The sequence below is a fragment of the Prunus mume genome, linkage group LG1 (genome assembly GCF_029339155.1).
Source record: "Prunus mume cultivar Tortuosa linkage group LG1, ASM2933915v1, whole genome shotgun sequence".
NCBI lineage: Eukaryota > Viridiplantae > Streptophyta > Magnoliopsida > Rosales > Rosaceae > Prunus > Prunus mume.
In genome coordinates this window covers 15,676,694-15,698,319 of record NC_142698.1, presented here as the reverse complement: position 1 = coordinate 15,698,319, position 21,626 = coordinate 15,676,694, and the positions used below count along the sequence as shown (strand labels likewise).

Below are 21,626 nucleotides of genomic sequence, written 5' to 3'. Positions count from 1 at the left end.
TAGGGCTACAAATCCCTCGCAATTTCTTCTATTTATTTTATTGATGTGCAAAATGTTCATGGCAAGTTCGAATAATAAAAATGTTTAAAACTACTCTAATTTAGAGAGTAATGGATTCAAATCTGACTGCAAGAAGGTGAACACAGTCAAAATCAACTGACCTATAATTTTTTTTTGATAAAAAATTTGTGCTAGGGTTCATAGTTATTCAAATTCAGTACTTAACCCAAAAAAAGAAAAAAAGAGAGAGAAAAAAGCAGCGTAATTTCCAAGCCAATCGTTTCATCATTAGCCAGCTCTCTAGACAAACTTTGGATAGGGAGCACTAACATGCTGTGGTCTGAAAGGCAGGCGATTCCAATCTGAACAAACAAAGATATTGTATTACAGCATAAATAGCATGATCCAATACAACGAGCGCATCATAAGCGGCGAGATGCGCGCGCCGAGCAGCTCAACTCACTCACTCGCACCGTTGCTTTCATTCCAAAATTCTTAGTTAAAAATATAATTAATTCCTTCTCTCTCCCTTTCTCCCTCTCTGTCTGTCTCACTCCCTTCACGTCTTTCTGACCACCGCATGTTCATTCATTTACTCACTCTCTCTCTTCCGCTCTCTGCCTTCTGGAAATGTGAAATCGAAGAGCAGAGGCCAGAGCGATACATAATTATAGCATACGGTTTTTGAGAGATTAGGGTTTCTCGGAGGCGAGAAGTGAAGAATGCCGTTGACTAGGTACCAGATAAGGAACGAGTACGGCTTGGCCGATCCGGAACTTTACGGAGCAGCCGATAGAGATGATCCAGAGGCTCTCTTGGAAGGCGTGGCCATGGCTGGCCTCGTCGGCGTTCTGCGCCAGCTCGGCGACCTTGCTGAGTGAGCCTCTTTTTTATTTTTACTGTTTTTGTGTGGTTTTTTATTTGAATTGTGTTGAAAATCGTGGCTGGGACCAGAATGCTGAACCTTTAGGGTTCGATTTTTGGACTTTTGGAGTTGATGATTGGATAGAATCACGAACTTTATTCCGAATTTTTGGTGCCAATTTGGACTGTATTACTTGATTGACCGCGAGTTTAATTTATTTACTTCATTGTGTTGCTGTTTAGGCTCGAGTGCCGAATTATGCTTACTGTCTGGGTTTAAATATGTAGTTCTTGGAGATTACCATTGGATTAGGCTGATTGAAGTGCACTTTAATTGGGAGTGTTTGAGGAATTTTGAGTCTGTTATGTGTTACGAATTTTGGCTATAAGATCATATTAAACTCAAATGTTTTCGAATTGGGATTTAATTTGGCCACTGCAAATCTGGGCATGTATAAACAAGTAATTCTCTGTTCAGGAAATCAGGTTTAAAGCCTTTTCGCCTGATATGTAATTTTGCTATTTATTTATTTATTTATTTAAAATTTTTTTTCAGTTGAATTATATCCTTATATTGTACAATTGAAATTTTATTGTGGAGTTTTAAATAGTTTAATTAGTAGGTTGTTGAAAAAAAAGTTTAATTGGTTAGTTTTGCTTATAGGTTTGCTGCTGAAATATTTCATGACTTGCATGAAGAAGTAATGGCAACTGCAACAAGAGGCCATGGTCTCGTGGTTCGTGTCCAACAGCTTGAAGCAGACTTTCCTTCAATCGAGAAGGCATTTCTATCTCAAACTAATCATTCATCATTCTTTTCCAGTTCAGGTTTGATTACTTGTTATGTAATTGTTTCTGTATGACTTGTTATGCACCTTCATAACAGTTAGATGACAATTGATTGGATCTTTCTGTCATAGTTATTTGTAGCATGATTCATGTGAGTACTACAAAATTATGATGCATTGATGGCAGACGTTTTTCTTTTGGTCATAATTGATACTTTGACATTTAATTACAGCGTAGTTATGTGAGTGCATAATTCTGTTGCAGGGGTTGACTGGCATCCTAATCTGCGTTCTGAACAGAATATGATCACCCGTGGTGACTTACCTCGCTTCGTAATGGATTCTTATGAAGAATGCCGTGGTCCTCCTCGGTTATTCCTTTTGGACAAGTATGATTAACTAATTTGTACTTACTTATGCTACTTTGACCTAAACACTGAAGGGAATTGATTTTGGAAACTTGGGAAATGAATGGTATCTCTCTGATCCTAACAGGTTCGATGTTGCTGGGGATGGGGCATGTTTAAAGAGGTACACTGATCCGTCATTTTTTAAAGTGGAGCCAGCATCCTCAATAGCGACAGTAGAGATGCAGAGAGAAAAGAAAATCCGTAAAGTGAAGGTATTGCAATGGAATGTTCATTCCCTTATAAAAAATTTATACTTTGTGGCCATGGTTAGAATTATACACATTCATGCTCATTAAAATCTATGTCTTTAGGACCAGCCACACATACCTTTTTGTTGAAAGATGCAGCCATATAGCTGCATCCCTCAGTTATTTACTATTTTATAAAATTACTTAAAGGTATAATATAAATCTTGAAAAAAGAAAAAAAAACCACATGTGACTGCTCCCGTGAGAGGCTCGCTGTAACCCATGGGCAGCGACCATGATCGTTGCATGGTCTTGTGTTGCCGAGTTCTTTATGACAATCTTACTTGAACATATGCCGCCTGATCTCTTTGAGATCAAAATTATAAACCTGCGCCTTGAGTTCTATTTATGCTACTCCTTTGACTGGAAGTATGTACTAGGCATCTCCTAATCTTGATTTGGAGGGTGTGCCTGCATGCATATCTGTGTGGACCCATGGAATTTTACTTTTTTGGACTTCAAGATTTGCAAACTAGGTTCTCCTTTTGCTGTTGGAAAGTCACTTATGTACTATAACTTAAGCCATTATAATATTTGTATTGTTCTTTTATGTGTAGCAGAAGAAAGGATCACGCTGGAGGAATGGAGAAACCCCAGAAGCTGCACTGACATCACATGCCAAGTGAGAACTATTTTTTGATATCACTGCATTATCATCATTCAAGTTATTGTTAAATCTGCGTGTTTAAAGAATAGATGGTTGAGTGGTGACTCTTTACTTTTCAAATAATACAGATTGCATGAGTTGTTCCTGGAGGAGCGTATTGAGAATGGTCACAGTGACCCTGCACGGCTTGTGAAATTGAAGAAAAGACATTTGAATGGATCTGCAGTTGACTCAAAAACTGGGAAAAGTTACATGGAGAAATTTCTGGAGACTCCTTCACCAGAGCGTAAACTTGTTTGTGAAACTTCTGTTACTTCACCACTCTTGAGATTGACCTCAGATAATACTGGTGAGCCAGAGCTTAGAATACTTGACATCAGTATTGTGAGTCCTGCAGCAATGTCCCCAGAAACCAAAAGCACAAGCTCTTCACCTAACTCCCAAGAGGCTATATTAGAATTATCTGTGGATGGCTTTAATGGGGAGGCTTATGATGAAGAAGTTGCAAAGAGGTCTGAACCAAACTCTGATGTTGAGACTAATAAAAGTTATTCCAACCTACAGAAGGTGGCAGTTGATAAGCGATTAGCAGGTGATGGAGAACACAAAACTGGAGGCAGCGTAGAGGGGTCCACCCCCTCCAGTTCTGATGATATGACCAGTGAGGTAGACAATTACATGGATGCTCTTGCTACAATGGATTCAGAAATGGAAACTGACAATGAGTATAAAACTAAGAACAATGTGCGGTTCCTGAATGTTGAAAAATACGGGACAGACTCTGATGCAAATGAGGAGGAACATCTGGATTTTCCAACTCGGTTTCCGGATTCTCAGTCGATTGGGAATTCCTCTACATCAGATGACGGGAAGAATTCGTTCGAAAAAGATAGAGCCAGTATTTCGCACTCTGATACTAGCAATTTGGTTGAGAGTACACCATCAGAGTGTAATGGAGCAGCTAAAGAATTCCCTTCTACTGAAACTTGTGGAGCTGATAATTTTGAGATGTCATCCGACCAAAACTCTGAAATTGCTGAGTCTTTAGAAGCTACATCGAAGGAGCATGTGGTGTCTCAAAATGCATGCATTAAGGAAGAAGTACTTCCTGATAGTGGAGATACATCTTGCAGTGCATTTGTTAGGGAAACAAGTCCTACACTACAACATTCAGACTCTGGAGCAAACTCACAAGTGGTATCATTGGCGGGACTTGTGTTAGATGAACACCCTCTGATCAAATTAACGTTGGTTATAAATCATTAGACATCAATGAAAATGGGACACATCTGGATGATTCTCTCTCTGTTGTCCCTAACGATTCCTCCCAGACTAAGGATGAATTCACAAATACTTCTTCAAGCCATCCTGTTGATGAATCAGATGATGAAGATTTAGGTGTCAGTTCTGATGCTTTGCTCATTTGTCAGATGTTGAAGAGCTTGCTTCTGAAGATCAAAGTGGAAATAATGCTGTGAATGAAATGTCTCAGACCCAGTGTGCTAATGAAGATTCTATAGAAAGCTTCGCCAGAAGAAAGAGTGATTCACCATTTTTAAGTATTTCGCCCACAGAAGAGCATGTCTCTTCTGCAGCACTGCCAGAAGTACAAACACCTTCAGGTAATACAGTACGGCCTTATTATAGAGATATTATAAATCCTGATAACATGGCTTCCAAACTTGATGATCCTGTCACACCAACTGCAGTCATTTCCGAAGTTATACCATTTGTTGTGGATGCTGCATGGAGCACAGAAGGGTTATATCCTGTAGTCGATGCTCCACAAACACATGACCTAATGGAGCAGCAGGATGCTCCGCAGACACATGGCCTAATGGAGCAGCAGGATGCTCCGCAGACACATGGCCTAATAGAGCAGCAGGATGCCCGGCAGACACATGTCCTAATAGAGCAGCAGGATGCCCCGCAGACACATGGCCTATTAGAGCAGCAAATCTCTGATTTAAGTGAGGATGTTCCCCAACTTGAATCCATCTCAGCAGAAGTGGTTGCTCCACATTATAAGCAGAAACTCGATGTCGAAGAGACATCTAGGACCATGGATGGTGAGGAGTTACGGTTAGTCACCAGTGGTGCTGATGTGGAGAGTGGCGATACAGTTTCTGTGAAACTGGCATCTAATTGTCTCGCTTATCCAGGCCATGAGGATCATGCAAAGTCAGATGATGTGGTACCTGAAACACTTTATGTAGAAACTGTGGCTGTGCCCTATACTGATGTTGCCCAACCTGATGATCATGTCAATGATGTTAGTCATTCATCTCCAGATGCAATTTCTTCTCCACCAAGGAATTTTATAAATTTGCATGAATCTCTTCCTGGATTCGGCGATTCCCATGAGAAAGAATCGGAATTGGATGAGGTAGTTTTTCCAGAATTTGTCACATACTCAGAAGTGCAAAAGGAAGCAAGTAAAAAAGAAGTTGTTTCTCTAGATTCAGAATCAAACTCAAGCAAATCAGTTGCTTATGACCATTCCAGTTCTACCAATGGTGATCATCTGGATGAACTGACTGAGAACAGTTTGGCTGTCTGTGATGTCACCGCAGAATCAAACCCAAGCAAATCAACTACTTATGACCATTCCAGTTCAAAAATATCTGATAATGGTCATAATTCTTCCCCCAATCAACAGTCTGAAAACAGTTTAGCTGTCCATGATGTGACCACAGCCTCAACATCTTTAGAAATGAGCAATCCAGAGTCCGAATCACAATCTCTGGATCAGCGTGATGAGGAAGATGTTGTATCTTCACCCACCTGCCACCTCCCAGAGCCTGAAACTAGTTCAGAAAAATCATTGGAGTTGCAAGCTAATCAAGTTGATGTGGAATATTTGCCAAGAGATGGAGCAAGGGATTGGCCAGAAGCTGCCTTAGAGCAGTCGCTGGTGTTCCAATCTGATCAACTTGATGTGGAATGTTTGCAAGAAGATCGTGCAAGTATTAACTCGTCAAGTCTTCAATCTGCACAGATAGGGGCTGCAAATCACATGGATGAGGAAATATCCAAAGATTTACCATCAACAGAAAACGTCAATCAGGACATAGGCTTGGATGCTTCCTCAGAATCTTGTCCTCGAGACCTCCCAAGTCAACCTTTAACATCAGTGGTCTTACCAGAATCAGCAGGTCAGGAAGTTGATGTCACGAAGCAAACAATGGAACCATTAGAATCTACCCTTCCTAGGTTAGTCCCTGAAGCAACTGCAGTCAATCTGGAGGACATGCCACCATTGCCACCTCTACCACCTATGCAATGGAGGATAGGAAAGCAACATCCCTCCCTACCCTCATTCCTGCCAATACAGCCGTCAGAAGCTGATGAGAAAGCTCAATTTGATATACCAGCACCACAGAGAGAGGTGCTGCAGCCTCAGAACCCATTTTTGCCTCTCACATATGTGGAAGACGGGAAGTCCCAACATGTTTCTGAACCCTTGATGGGCAATGTGCTGCACCCTGCCCCGTATTCATTGCATTTACCAGCCATGGTTAATGATGCTAATTATCAATACAGTTTCCCTGATTTAGGGGGAACACAATTCCCTAACCCATTTTTATCATCATCAGAGATATCTGATGACAGGTCTGGACATAATCACTTTGCTTTAGAAGGAGAAAAAGTTCAGTCTAGTACAAATCCATTCATGGTACCACATACTGAATGTACAACTTTTAGACATGAGCCTGAATCTTCTGGTGGAGCAATTATCCTACCTCTGCAGCAGTTAACACCGGAAACAGATTTGGAGTCTAAGGTACTTGAACATTCATTGAAAAATTCAGAATGGGAACACGGAAAACCCCCTCCCACATCTGTGACAGCACCAACAATGGTAGATGAGCTGCCTCAGCATAGTTTGACAACATCAGAGGGAGAAACGACATGGTCTTCAAATAATTCTGCTGCAATGTCAGACTATGAAGTTGGAAGGTCCAATGGAATTCCAGTTAGTAAGCTCCCTCGTCCAAGAAATCCCCTGATTGATGCTGTTACTGCTCATGGCCAAAGCAAGGTAAATGATTATCATTTTATGGTGTCTATCTTTCAGAATATGCTCTACAACATACCTTTGTAACATGTTGACATTTTGCAGTTGAGAAAGGTAACTGAACGAATTCGGCCTGAGGTTGAACCTAAGGTAGATGAAAGAGATTCATTGTTGCAACAGATAAGAACTAAGGTTAGAGCTGCCAATTTTTGTTGTATTTTTTGCTTTTGCATCACCCACCTTTTCTCGGTCCGGGTTCTATCTACTTTCAAGTAGGAAATTATTGAGTGAATATTTTCTTGCCTTAGTCCTTCAACTTGAAGCCTGCATCCGTGACAAGACAAACAGTGACAAGACCCAGCGTTCAGGGTCCGACAACCAACTTGAGGGTTGCTGCCATCTTAGAGAAAGCAAATGCGATTCGCCAGGTCTCTATCTATTTATCTCTCTCTCTCTCTCTCAATATTTCCTTGTCTATTAATAAATTTAATATCATGAGAATTTTGTTACAGGCATTGACAGGAAGCGATGAAGATGATGATGATAGTTGGAGTGATTCTTAAAGGGAATTATTCTACTATAGCTCTTCACCAGTGCCGTTAATGGCTTTGAGTGGTGGTGGATGCTCTTTCTTACAGAAATCTGGAGTTTTCTGTAGTTTGGTGTATTCTCCTTTTTACTCAAGATTCATATGTATTATACGACCCCCTTTCTCTTTTTCTCTCTCCTCCTCCCCCCCCCTCCCGCCCCCATGAAAATCTATTTGTTGAAACGTCGCTCAGCTCTATCGATAGAAATCTAGTGTGAGGCAAATGCTTTATGCAAGAATGACAGCTGCGGCGCAGCGTGCAAGCGCAGTTCCAATCTACTTCCGCTTATAATCATTTTTAAGATATTGGCAGGTGTAAATTGTTGGAGTGATATAAATGTAGTATGTAGTGAAATTTTGTAATCCTGTATGTAATGGTTCTTACAATGCATATATATATGTATCCATATACTCCATTTTCTGGCTCATATTTCAGTGGCCATTGTTTTTCTGTTCATATGGTTTTGTCGACGTGTGGAACTTCTTCAAGAGTACAAATATTTAGATTCAGTGTTTTTTATTCTTCCATGGCCTCTCGTTTTACCTATTCTTTCAAATGTTCGTCTGCAACTTAAAATTCAGGAGAAATATAGCAAGAAAGAAATTTTAGATTGATGCTACTGTCACCTTTATTTTTTTAACCCCTCAATAAAACATTTTATTTAAGTCACTCATCAATTAAAAGAAATACTCATAACCTAATATTTCCTAAAAAATTCTCCCTCGTTAAAAAGTACATGTTAATTAATTTTTTTAATTATTTTTAAAACGGACTTTTAGATTTGTAATATAATAATAAGATATTAAAAGTGGTGGGAAAATAAGAGCATATATAACACGGCTGCCATAACATAACAGCAAGACGACCGTAGAGCCGTTGCTCTCCAAACTATGCTCCACAGTTGAAACCTGGTTATGACAGTCTTGCCCATCAGAGCCTTCCCTGTACTTTCTAAAGCTTTGGAGACCAAGCAATGCCTTCTTCAAGGTTTCAACTCCTTCAAGCACCTCAAGCATGCCCACGCTCGGCTTCTCCGCCTTGGTCTCGACCAAGACAACTATCTTCTCAACGTGCTCTTGCGCTCTGGCTTCGATTTTGGGCACGCCAGCTACTCTCGCCTCGTCTTCCGCCAAACTACGCAACCCAATATATTTCTTTGGAATACCATGATTCGTGGCCTGGTTTCCGACGATTGCTTCGACGATGCTATCGAATTCTTTAGTTCTATGCGAACAGAGGGGATCTTGCCCAATAGCTTCACCTTCCCTTTTGTTTTGAAAGCTTGTGCTAGGCGTTCGGATTTTCAATTGGGTTTGAACATTCATACCCTTGTGGTGAAAACGGGGTTCGATTTTGATGTTTATGTTAAAACTAGTTTGCTGTGCTTGTATGCAAAGTGCGGCTATTTGGAACATGCCCATAAGGTTTTCGATGATATTCCCGACAAGAATGTGGTTTCTTGGACTGCCATCATTTGTGGGTACATTGGAGCTGGTCAATATAGAGAAGCTATTGATACGTTTCGCAGGTTGCTGGAGATGGGTTTGAGGCCTGATAGTTTTAGCCTTGTTCGGGTTTTATCTGCGTGCGGCAAGTTAGGAGATTTAAGCAGTGGGGAGTGGATAGATAGATACATAACTGAGATTGGCATGGGAAAGAATGTGTTTGTGGCCACGTCTTTAGTTGATTTGTATGCCAAGTGTGGACAGATGGAAAAGGCGCGGGGTATCTTCGATGGAATGCTTGAGAAGGATATAGTATCTTGGAGTAGTATGATTCAGGGATATGCATCAAATGGACTTCCAAAAGAAGCCATAGACCTCTTCTTTCAAATGCAGAAGGAAAATTTGAAACCTGATTGTTATGCCATGGTTGGGGTGCTTTCTGCTTGTGCAAGATTAGGAGCCCTGGAACTAGGGGAGTGGGCTAGCAATTTGATGGATAAACATGAATTTTTTGTGAACCCTGTTCTTGGTACAGCTCTGATTGACATGTATGCCAAATGTGGGTGCATGATTCAAGCTTGGGAAGTCTTTAAAGGGATGAAGAAAAGAGACCATGTGGTTTGGAATGCTGCAATGTCTGGGCTTGCCATGAATGGACATGTCAAAACTGTGTTTGGACTCTTTGGACAAGTTGAGAAAAATGGAATTCGACCTGATGGGAACACATTCATGGGGCTGCTTTGTGGGTGTTCTCATGCTGGTCTCGTTGATGAGGGTCGTAGGTATTTCAACAACATGACTAGTGCCTTTTCTTTGGCTCCTACAATTGAGCATTATGGATGCATGGTGGATCTTCTTAGTCGTGCTGACTTGTTGGATGAAGCTTATAACCTAATCAAAACTATGCCGATGAAGGCTAATTCAGTCGTTTGGGGAGCGTTGTTGGGTGGATGCAGGCTACATCGGCAAACCCAATTGGCTGAACTCGTACTGAAACAACTCATTGAGCTAGAACCATGGAACTCAGCACACTATGTTCTCCTGTCAAATATTTACTCTGCAAGCCATAAATGGGATGAGGCAGCAGACACTAGGTCAAGAATGAATGAACAAGGGATGAAGAAAATCCCCGGTTGTAGTTGGATCGAAGTAAAGGGGGTTGTTCACGAATTCCTTGTCGGAGACAAGTCCCATGCATTGTCAGAGAAGATATACGCAAAGCTCGACGAGTTGGCTAAGGAACTGAAAGCAGTAGGTTATGTTCCAACCACAGACTTTGTGTTGTTTGACATAGAAGAGGAGGAGAAGGAGCACTTCCTTGGTTGTCACAGTGAGAAGCTGGCCATTGCATTTGGTCTCATAAGCACTGCTCCTAAAGATACAATTCGAGTTGTGAAGAACCTTCGTGTATGCGGCGATTGCCATGAGGCTATCAAGCTCATTTCAAAGATTACAGAGAGACAGATCATTGTCCGGGATAACAACCGATTTCATTGTTTCATTGATGGTTCTTGTTCATGTAAAGATTATTGGTGAAGTTTGATTTTAAAAAATCCCAATTTTGATACCAGCCCTTTGGTGCCAATAATCTCAAAGATGATTAACATGTTTACTTGTATGCTTAACCAGTGTGAAGTGCCGTCCTAATTTAACCCACGCCTGCTATTAATCAGAGGTTAAATCAAACTCAAAGTCCGATATTTGGGTTGCTAATGAGAACTTAAACTACAAAAAGACTAAACATTCAATGTCACACGTCATGGAAGTTGACAGCTGAGGGGCCACACGTGACAATGGAAGCGCTGCGATTAGCACAGCGTTTTCTTATTAGTGAGTGATGAATGATGGTGATAAGATCAAAAATCAAATAGCGCCAGAACCACCACATCTATATAATAAAGACATCACCCAAAGGAAAAGTCCTTGAAAACAAAACAAAGACCACTCCAAGTCAGCCAGAAACGACGTCGGTCTACTAAGACAAGGCAACGATATAATCGGATGTCGTTTTCTCTCCCCTCTTCTTTCTTAACACACTCTCGCGCAGTCACGAATGGTTGTGTCTTCTGAAAGCTGCGTTGCAATTTCCGCTCCACTTTCTTAAAACAGTTTTTCTCAGTAACCAAACAGAGATAACATGCCATACAGATAATATTCACTACTCACTGTATCCAAAAAAAAAATTTAAGGTAAGCAAATTCAAAAACCCAAAAGCCCTAAACTTTTCCAATATTTGTTAGTTACAAATTACAAGTTTTCTTTGTTTGCAATTTTTATATGGGAAAGTCGCTTCCCTCTACGGCCAGGCTGTACCAAGTCGCCAAAACGACGTCGCAGAGTCTGATAACTCCAAAGCATCCGAGGTCCGCATCGCCGAACCCAGAAATAGGCCAAAAGTCGAAGAGGCCGCGGTTGAAGGAGATGGAGACTGAGAGCAGCTCAAAGAAGGAGACCAACCACCGTCTGCCGCTTTCGGAGGTCGTATCGGATTGCATAAAGCGGTGGTTCAAAGACACGCTTAAAGAGGCCAAAGCCGGAGATATTAACATGCAGGTCTTGGTGGGTCAGATGTATTATAACGGTTATGGTGTTCCCAGAGATGCCCATATGGTATGCTTTTTTGGGTTTGTTTTAATTTCTCGGATTTTGTTGGTTTCTCGGTGTGGTTTGGGGTTTAGGCTTAAAGTTATGAGCTTTTAGTTTTCTGATCTTGCTTTCATGCTCTTATCCTAATCAGATTAGACAGAGTTGTAAGCGTTTTGTTTTGATCTTGTTATGCTAAAGTTGCAAGCTTGTGTTTGGTATCATCTTGACCATATAGTTTTTGTTGGCCAAATAAGCACCAAAGGCATTACAAATTGGAGTTTGAAAGTTTAGAATATGGATTACAAAAATTATATGGTTGTATTACAAACGTTTGGAATATTGATTGCAAATTGGACTTGTCACCCATAATTAAAGCTTTAGTTGTGATTGAATTGTGATTTGTACTTCTACGAATAATTTTTGGTCTTTGTGAATGCAGGGAAGAATATGGATTACAAGAGCGTCAAGGACGCGATCTTCAGTTTGGAAAGTTAGTGATAAGCAGCCAGGTTGACTTCTCTCTTTGCATTTACCATTGTCTCAATCATCATTTCCATTATTGATTGTGCCTCTGTTTGGTCTTCTGCACCTGTGGCAGGTTATAATGCAAGTGATTCAGATTCAGATGAATTGAAGGGTGATTCTTAGCTGGTCCATGTCCGCCTTCATGTCCAATTAAAGTTTGAGCTGGTATATTCTTGGCCTTCTGCTTCATACTGAAAATTGAATAATATACCATCCAGAAAGAACTAACAATGAGTATGTGATCCAGCATGTCAAAAATTTCAAAAAATTTATAAATCCTATGAACTCTGAAGATGCTGGATTTGTTTCCTTTAACTGGGTCTGCACTTTATATGCTTTCTTTGCCTTCGTTTGTTTGGAAAACTCCATTTTGTGAGTATGTGTATAATTGATCTTACTTGATAGTTGGTATTTTAATTTTGATCGACACACCATATCTTATTCATTGTTGTTTTTCTGCATTATTACTGTTGATACATACATAATATTGTTTGTTATCCTAGATTTTCAAGCATAGAATTTGCCTCTTCTTTCTCGAGTCTTTTGGGAGTGGAAATAATAAAGATATATGATAGAGGGGGAGGATTGATGTCTGCTGTTTTATTGGACGTAGCTTTGTTTTTCCTTCCTCCATACTTCCCTCCCCTTCTAGCCATCAAGGGGAGGAGAATCACATATTTCCTGCCCTTTATCCTTCATGATTTACCCTTGACTTCCTTCTACTTCTCCATCTTCCCGAATTTCTCTTCAACCACTCAGAGGAGGAGTGCCAGATGACATAATATGAGTGATGAAATAGCTGTGCCCTTTCAAAATCCCTTATTGTCTACTTAATATTGATAATGAGTTTATGTTGTCTAGGCTTTTCATTTATTTGCCCCTAGTAAAATTTGTTCGATTTAATCTGTTCAAATTGAATCCTGAAGAAGAGAGAAGTTCAAACTATGCAGTAAGAAAGAACTTTCAAGCTCTGTATGCTAAATATGTGTGTGTGTGTGTGTGTGTGTGTGGATTGATGTGTGTGTTAGCTGTCTCACAGAAGATTTGCAATAATCTTTTTACTGATAGATAGTTTAGCATCATGTTTGTATCTGCATAGAAAACTTGAAATGGATTCAGCACTGCCATCCTTCTTCCCCCCTCCACTTATGGCTGTTCATTGATAATCCTCATGAGACTGGGTACATGAAACCGTATGGGAACCATTCCTATGGTGCATGTGCTGGGCCGCCAATGAGTGGCAAGAAAAGCCTAGAATGATAAATGAATTTCATTTCAACTCAAGACATAACTGTAATGCTTTGCCAAATAATGAATGGCAAGAAGTAATGCTGTCTTTCTTCAACTTAGCTTATTCGGATAAATTGATCTAATTTTGTGCTTCCCGTGGCAGGATGTGCTTGGAAACGTGCCCGACCTGAGTCATTGATGCGCCTGTATCAAGTCTTTATACTTCTGTTTCCTTGTCGTCTTTTTCTTTTTGGACCTATCAATGTACCTAAACCTTTATTTTCATGGTAAAACAAGTATTTGTTAATTGCACTTTCATCTCCCAAAGTTCCTTCGAGTTATTGTGAAGAATTGCCAACACATACTTACATTAAGGGCTCGTTTGGGACGTGGACTGTTTTGACTAATTTATGTTGGATAATATTAATCTGTTTTGGAGAGGATTGACTGTTTATCTATAAGATTATAAGGTGTTTGATGCTGTTTTGGATAAATAGTATGATTAAGTTATGTGTTTGGTGCTCCGTCAAATTATTATTTTTATAATTTTTTGGCAAGATTCATGTAACCTTTTTTTTTTTTTTTTTCTTTGGTTGTTGCCAAGATCTATAAGACAAGATTACATGAACTAACTCATTATCATAACTGTAGAACTTAGGATTATAAGTTACATAGTATATAAGCACACCTCTATTGGTGGAAAAAAAAATCACATCTTGGTATAACAAACTTCTTTTCTTGATATATATATATATATGGGAGTTGTTCAAAAAAATCACATACAAGACATGAAGCATGATAGGAAATTCAAAAATTAGAAAAAGTGAGCCCAATTGATAGGAAGCACCACCACCCTATTCATCCTCTAAGGGCTTAGATAAGGCCCTCACTCATGAGGAACTAAATTAGAAAAAGTGAGCCCAATTGATAGGAAGCACCACCACCCTATTCATCCTCTAGGGGCTTAGATAAGGCCCTCACTCATGAGGAACTTTTATTGCAATTTCTAAGTTGACAGTGAAAAAAAAATTTATTCCGCTGCAGCGGATTCTATTTAGTGTAGGAAAAATAGCTATATATTTTGGTACACTTGATCTGTAAGGGGATAGGGCTTCACCTAAAGGTCATATAGAAGATCCTCATTATAGAATTCTTGCTCTTGTCATGGTACTATTTGATAGACAAATATTGAACACGCTACTTATTGCCAAAATAAAACATGGGAGTTGTTGTGGTTGTCAAGCATGAGTCAGCTAAGTGACAGGAAGATGTGTTTATTTATTCACTGGAAAGCACCTTGGGACTCTAATTACTCACAAAATTACAAAAGTATTAGGTAAACGCCTTTGAAAAGTCTATATTTATGGTTTAGCATCCAATACACTTCGATAACTGCTGAGTTAGCATAAACATTATTTTTTATTATTAATTATGATTGTCTTCTTAATTTGTTTTTGAACTTTGTCCACTTGTATTTGCATCTTTGACTTCTTAAGCTGCTTGGATAAACATTGCAAAGCGTATACTGACGATTCTTTTAGTCGTTTTCGATACTTCCGGAGGAGGTCATGTGTATTGTTAGGTGCATTAACTAAACACATGAATATATTACCCAATTTCAGTGCCAAAACCTCGCGAAGAAAAGAAACATTACTTGAGAGCCAAGGCATCGGCATGATGTAAGTACAATTTTATTAAGACATAGGTCTCATGAAGATCTGACTTTTCATGTAATGTTTGTTTAAGGTGGAGCCAAAAACCAACTAGGACCATCTTTTGTTTGTTTCCCATCTGGATGTACATGTAGACACGCATGTGACGGTTTCAAATTCTTTTAATTGCGCTTAACTTGTCTAATCAATCATATAATCAATGTTTACCAGTGCAATTCATCGTCGACATTGTTCAATTTTGGGTTCCCATTTTCAACCGTGATGGAGAAGTTGAATTTTACTTCACATTACACATTTTGTGACAAATGATGTGTTATTTATCAATTAACGATACGATTGTTGTAATGCAGACTTTGCCACGTAACATAACGTGGTCTACAATTACTATCCTTCTTCTAATTGGATTTTTTAATTGGTGGAAAAGTGGGAAGAAAAAAAAGGTAGGTGGCGTCACGTGGCATAATATAAGGTTTAGACAGGGCTTCTGAGCCGCACTGGATAGACACCCAATTTTATATTCCTTCTGAACAGATCAAAACCAACTGGAGACTTACAGCGAAGTGAGTAATTAGTATCTTTGTTGTATCAGTAACTAGAGTCCTTCAGTATTGCACCGCGTAACAACAAATATTCACACTGTTTTGAATATATGCACGTTTGGTATTTGATATTTTCTAGATGCTGATCCAATTACTACATCATCATCATCATAATTATCTCAAATTTTGAGAGCAATTATGGTATGATGTGATGGCATCATAATGCTCATCATCATGCATGATGCATCACCATCACCTGTGAAATCGTCTTCATTTCTGGACCACCATAAAAACTGAAATCAGAGTGTGCCAATTGTTGTTCAAACAAGCTACAGTAAGGGTGAGAAGCTGAAATGAAGCAGGAACTGAGAGAGCCCCTTCTAGCCCAAGCGCAAGAAGAGCCTTCTAATTCTCAATATGATCCTCTTCCTTCTCATCTTATCAGATATTTATACGTAGGACACTTTTTGGCCAGATGGGGTACCAGGTTCACTGCTTTTCTCATCTCTCACTACTTAGTTTAGTGGTTTATTAGTGCTGTTTAAGGTTTTTCCCCAACTAGAATTTGGGCTGTCTTCATTGTGTCAAAGGATGTGTACATATACATTGAAATTAATATTTTTTTCTTCGTACTTTGCTGCTGAAATTTGTTTCGAACTTAAGCAACTACTAGGAAAATCAGTAAATTAAATTACAGAAACCAAGTTGAAGATTTTGAGCATGCTAATTAGTGCTATCACAAGAAATGTTTTCAAGGAAGAAATAAGCAAATTAAATTACAGAAACTAAGTCAAATTATCACCTTCTTCTTCTTATTTTTCTACATCTGTAGGCAGAAATTGTGCTCATGGAAGTAACAAGTTCCCTATAGATCAACCTATCATCTGTTTAAGACACTTATAATTTGACTTCTATTTGTGATTGTGCCTCCTCCATGTGATATTTAATTTGATTACTCTGATTGTTATGATCAATTTCGCCTGTAACTTTGTGCAAGGAAGACAAGAAAAGGCTCCTTGTTTTGTTTTGAGTATTAATTTCCGTTGAATTTTCCCTGTTTTACAGAATGTGGGAATTCTCTGTTGGTCTTTACATGATAAGCATTTGGCCAGATTCTCTACTCTTTGCTGCTATCTATGGTGCAGTGGAATCAGCCTCTACCGCCCTTTTTGGACCCTTAATTGGACACTGGGTGGATAGATTTCCATATGTAAAGTAGGCTAACTTATGAAACTTACAAGAAAAGAGAGACACAGAGAGATAAGAATTGTAAAATTATGTTACATGATCTTACAACTCTATATAATATGGACAGGTTCTCCGGCTTTGGTTGGTAACACAGAACCTCTCTTTTATGATTGCTGGAGGCACCGTAATGGCATTGCTGGTCTACTCAGATTTGAAGCTCACAAGTTTTAATGCATTCATCTTGCTTGTAATATTAACCAACATCTCAGGAGCTGTTGGAGTTCTTTCCACCCTTGCTGGCACCATCTTAATCGAAAGAGACTGGTAAATAGATGTCTAATTACTCACAGACTTTCAGTACAATGAAATAAAATATGATCCTTTAAAAAAGTACTTTTTTGTTCTGTGAAAGCTAATTTTCGATCCACCCTTACCACCCTTCTCCAATTTATATTTTTCTGCTTTCAATGTATATGTTTCAACTGCTCTTTCTGCAGGGTGGTGGTAATGTCAGAATGCCATTCTGATCCAGAAGTACTACTGACCAAGATGAATTCATTCCTTAGGCGTATTGACCTCTTCTGCAAGCTATGTGCTCCTGTGCTAACTGGCTTCATTATCAGCTTTGTATCACTAAAGGCTTCTGCTTTAACTTTAGCCCTCTGGAACACCATATCTATTTGGCTGGAATATTGGCTCTTCATATCTGTATATAATGGGATTCCGGCTTTAGGCGAAAGCAGCCAGAGGAAGATATCAAGATCTTCAAGGACTGATGTGGAAGAGAGCACATCTACCTCTGATCAGGAAAGAAATAGTTTGCTTTCTCATGATGAAAATGATTCACGACCGGCTGAAGAAAGCTGGATAAAGAGAATAACAGAAGCAGTCTCAAGGATCCCTTGTGTTGGAGCATGGAAAGTGTATTTGCAGCAAGATGTTGTACTCCCTGGAGTAGCTCTGGCTTTACTATTTTTCACTGTCCTCAGGTCACAACCTAACTTCTTCTTTTTTTCTTTTCTTTCTGTTCTTGTGACTTTGGCTTTATATTCTAGCTGTTCTTACCAAATTAATCTGTTGTTTCCAGCTTTGGAACATTGATGACAGCTACCCTAGAATGGCAAGGCATACCTGCATATGCTATCGGGATAGCTCGTGGAATAAGTGCTGCAATTGGAATTGCTGCTACAATTGTTTATCCTATCTTGCAATCTCGTATTTTAACACTCAGAACCGGGCTCTGGTCTATCTGGTCTCAGGTAAAAAAAACTTCAGCATATACATTAGAACATCAAATTCTTTTTCAAGTGACATTTTTCAAATGCCAATCCCTTTTCATGGGAACTTTGGACCCTCACGTTAGTTTCTGGTGTTTATGTGGTTTGAATATGCAGTGGACCTTCCTCCTCCTATGTGTTGCTTCAATTTGGGTCCATAGTAGCCTTTTATCAGCATATTTGCTGATGGCAGGAGTCGCTACCTCTCGGCTTGGATTGTGGATGTTTGATTTAGCAGTAATCCAACAAATGCAGGTAAGCAGAACAACATATCTTGTTATAAATCTTCTTTTGGGTTTTCTTTGATTTGTGATGAATGTATTTTCATCATTTGTTTGGTGTCTTACAATATATGTAACATATCTTCATTTTGAACAGGATCAAGTACCTGAATTCGATCGTTGTGTAGTGGGAGGTGTTCAAAACTCCCTTCAGTCTGGCATGGATTTGATGGGTTATGTCATGGGAATAATTATATCTAATCCACAGGTAATTTATATACAATTTATGACTTCCTGTAACTTAGTGGAGAAAAACTAGTTTGTCACAGGTTCATGTAATTTCCATTCTCTCTTGTCATGTGTCAGTCACATGAATAAAAAGATGCAATACATGAATCCGTTTCATGTAAGTTTTTGTCATCTGAATACAATTTTGTCCATTTCTTCTAATTTGAACTGGTTCCATTTTTGTTTTGGACCAAAGACCAAAATAGTCCAGTTCATATGTTTGTCAGCGTCCCCATGTTCAAGTTCAACCTTATAAATCCGTAGTTTGAAAATCCAAGATTCCTTAATATTTGACAAGTCTCTGCACATTCTGATTATCTAAGGTATGGGCCTCTAAGAATTGGACATGCACTGGATCATCCTCGTCATCATATATGCATGTGACATTTCTCAGTTACAGAATCTTCTGGTTCAAAATTATATGAAGTTATTAACCCATGTTGTTGTGCTGCATTATTGTTTAGGATTTTTGGAAGTTGAATTTGCTGTCGTTTGCTGCGGTAACATTGGCTGCACTACTCTATACCCTGCACCTTTACCGCATACGAAAACACCTCCTCCATTTTGAGAAATTACCTACGTGGCTTAAATGCTTTACAACATCTTCATAATCGCATTGTTGGGCCTTGCCACCATGTTCCATATGTATATTTGATTTTAAAATATATATATTTTTTAGGCTTATTTATGTACATGTTTCATGTGCTTTCAAAGATATTTCATAGTTACCACATGTTCTTTGAAACTTCTCAAAATACCATCTACATTTTTAATAACTATCTCACGTTATCCATTCCCTCAGTATTAAGAGACGTTCCGTTACGTGGTGGGTGGAGATTTTTGGGAGAGAAATCTTTTGGATGCTGTTGTGATGAGTGGATGAGGCTTGGTTGTGGGTTCAAAAGTTGAGAGGATGAAGAGGAGGAGGGTGATGAAGACTAAAAGGGCACATATGAAAATTATGGATTGGGCTTTGTACATAAGGAGATTATTGGAATTGGTTCGTCTGAAAATTGTGCATGTTTTTTTATGAAGAAGAAGAAGAGGAAGGAGATGGGGAAGAGGATGATGAAGAAGAGAAAAGCTTGTTACTTTTGTCAACAATGGTTGTGCCGTTGTCTTCTGGAAAGAAGACTAGAAGCAAACCTATACCCGAAGAAGTGGGGGCCACATCATGTAACGGAATGTCTTTTAATACTGACAAAATAGGTAACGTGAGACAGTTATTAAAAGTGTAGGTGGTATTTTGAGACGTTTCAAAGAGCATGTGGTAATCTGAGACAACTTTGAAAGACAAAGCATGTACATAAATAAGCCTATTTTTTATATATATTTTTATAGGCATGTATATGTACTAGGTTTTTTTTTCTCTTCCAATAAGGTGTGACATTACCAAAATGTCATTGGCAATATTTAAATTACTGACCTTGTAAATTATTTTAGCATTGTATTATCTTTATAGCGTGTACTTAGCCATACTCTGTTAGTGAGTGATTCAATTTATATATCTTTCTTATAAGAAACTTTTTTGCCATAAAAACCATGCACACAATGAAATCTATTTTAATCACAAATAAATTCAAGTCTTTTTTACCCTGTGATTGTATTCAGGCCGCGAATCTCTTAAGATTCTGCTTTTGTTCATGATTAACACGTTTGAGTTGTGTATTAACTATTTTGGTTATCAATAAAATTGTACACATCTTATGATATTTTTTTCAATAAAATATCTTTCTCAACCTAATAAAAAAATAAAAAAATCAAGAGTTGTGATTTACGGACAAGGGAAATGGTAAAATGACCTTTTGTTATACATGGTATGCTTTTGAAAAAGGATATTTTGGATACTCAAATTCTCACTTGTGTTGAAGTTCACGTGGAAGTAGCAACTCCACGTTTGAGTTTGACACCAAAAACCAACTCAACTTTAAGGTCATATCGTTGGGCCATTGACCTATTACTTATATGTGGCTGCTACAATAGCCCCGAAAGTCCGCTTCCCTTTTGGTCATTAAATTCAAGAATCCGGGCAATTTGTCCGTACAGTGACTTTTTCTCAAGGAAGAAATTTCTGAAGACTTGAAGGGAAAGAGACGGTAGGTTTGTTTTGGGCAACAAGAGAACATGGAATTAATGCGAGTTGTTCAACCAAAGTGAGAGAAAAAAACAGAATCATTAAAATGATGATACGGTAATTCTCTGCTGATGGAGTTAAAATTGGGTTTGTTGCCGTACTATATCTAGAAACTTCATCTTCAAAGCAGTAAAACCAAATTCAATCCGAGGACTCGAAAGCAGACTCCTACGAACGTCCATGCTTTAGCTTTTACTTTCTTTTATAAAATATAAAAATTAAAAAATAAAAAAATTACCTGCATGTTTTAGTCATGTAACTTTATGTTATTTGACCAAGTTCTAGAATCTAAATGAAATTATAAAAAATTATCTGTAATCTGCATCATTTACGGAACATAAGGAAAAGCTTAACTGAATCGAAATGAAATTGGTGCCATGAATTGACTGTGAAAATGACGGCAAATTACAACAACGAAATTGCCGAGACAATTCAATCACGTGGCTGGCCTATGACATTGCGTACAAGTTCTCACCAACTCTTTCTCATGTACTTCCACCTTTGTACATTTATTCGTATCTATCTGTATAGCTGGCCAAAAAAGTACTGGAAGGTACTGTGACAAGTCTTAGCCAAAGTTTTCCCATAATGTAAAGATAAAAGTAGATTGAGCACCGGCGTTATTAGTGTCATACAATAATACATCAATGAAATCACAATTAATCAAGCATTCGTGTCACGATTGATACTAACCCGTGAAACATTTAATTATGAGGAGATCTTAGCTCCACCTCTGTGTCGGCGTGCGTGGGTGTGTTGTTCTGTATATTGAAACCAATATTACAAATCCCTGATTTAAATGGGACTGGATTGTGACTTTTGAGTCTCTCTCTGGCTCCAATCACTCCATCACAGGTAAAGAGGTGGAGAAGGTACCGGGCTGCCGTACTAGGATTTTTATTTTATTTTATATTTTCAAAAGGTTAAGGATTATAGAAAGTGGGTTTGGTTGCATGACAAATATTGTAGTTGGGGAAGTGGTGACTTGGTCATAT

General features: G+C 38.8%; 4 protein-coding genes across 6 annotated transcripts; all 4 read left to right on the top strand.

The window, feature by feature from the left end:
• The first annotated feature begins 426 nt into the window (after positions 1 to 426).
• SCAR2 (SCAR homolog 2) lies at positions 427 to 7,981 on the top strand. The gene is given in 12 exon segments (XM_016796903.2): positions 427 to 877; positions 1,529 to 1,692; positions 1,918 to 2,041; positions 2,148 to 2,274; positions 2,868 to 2,932; positions 3,046 to 4,145; positions 4,148 to 4,330; positions 4,333 to 4,539; positions 4,627 to 6,959; positions 7,041 to 7,127; positions 7,244 to 7,363; positions 7,448 to 7,981. Coding segments are annotated over 12 exon segments (4,716 nt in total). The 5' UTR covers positions 427 to 722; the 3' UTR covers positions 7,499 to 7,981.
• Positions 7,982 to 8,351: 370 nt separating this feature from the next.
• Positions 8,352 to 10,580, top strand: LOC103342917 (Pentatricopeptide repeat (PPR) superfamily protein). Its single transcript, XM_008246583.3, has one exon. The coding sequence runs from the start codon at positions 8,440 to 8,442 to the stop codon at positions 10,504 to 10,506; it is 2,067 nt and encodes a 688-aa protein (XP_008244805.2). The 5' UTR covers positions 8,352 to 8,439; the 3' UTR covers positions 10,507 to 10,580.
• Positions 10,581 to 10,967: 387 nt separating this feature from the next.
• LOC103342916 (Sel1 repeat protein) lies at positions 10,968 to 13,623 on the top strand. Of its 3 annotated transcripts, none has more exons than XM_008246581.3 (5): positions 10,968 to 11,159; positions 11,257 to 11,580; positions 11,996 to 12,065; positions 12,155 to 12,246; positions 13,475 to 13,623. In XM_008246581.3, exons 2-4 carry the CDS (start codon positions 11,392 to 11,394, stop codon positions 12,202 to 12,204), a joined length of 309 nt encoding a protein of 102 aa, XP_008244803.1. In that variant the 5' UTR covers positions 10,968 to 11,159; positions 11,257 to 11,391; the 3' UTR covers positions 12,205 to 12,246; positions 13,475 to 13,623. The 3 variants fall into 3 exon arrangements, with proteins under 3 accessions (XP_008244803.1, XP_008244804.1, XP_088901435.1); XM_008246582.3 differs by having other exon boundaries at positions 11,019 to 11,159; positions 11,277 to 11,580; XM_089045309.1 differs by lacking the exon at positions 10,968 to 11,159 and having other exon boundaries at positions 11,248 to 11,580.
• A 2,033-nt stretch (positions 13,624 to 15,656) lies between these two features.
• Positions 15,657 to 20,020, top strand: LOC103342915 (solute carrier family 40 member 2). The gene is made up of 8 exons (XM_008246580.3): positions 15,657 to 16,010; positions 16,589 to 16,739; positions 16,839 to 17,035; positions 17,209 to 17,700; positions 17,799 to 17,970; positions 18,106 to 18,243; positions 18,367 to 18,477; positions 18,962 to 20,020. Exons 1-8 carry the CDS (start codon positions 15,877 to 15,879, stop codon positions 19,106 to 19,108), a joined length of 1,542 nt encoding a protein of 513 aa, XP_008244802.3. The 5' UTR covers positions 15,657 to 15,876; the 3' UTR covers positions 19,109 to 20,020.
• The last annotated feature ends 1,606 nt before the right edge of the window (positions 20,021 to 21,626 follow it).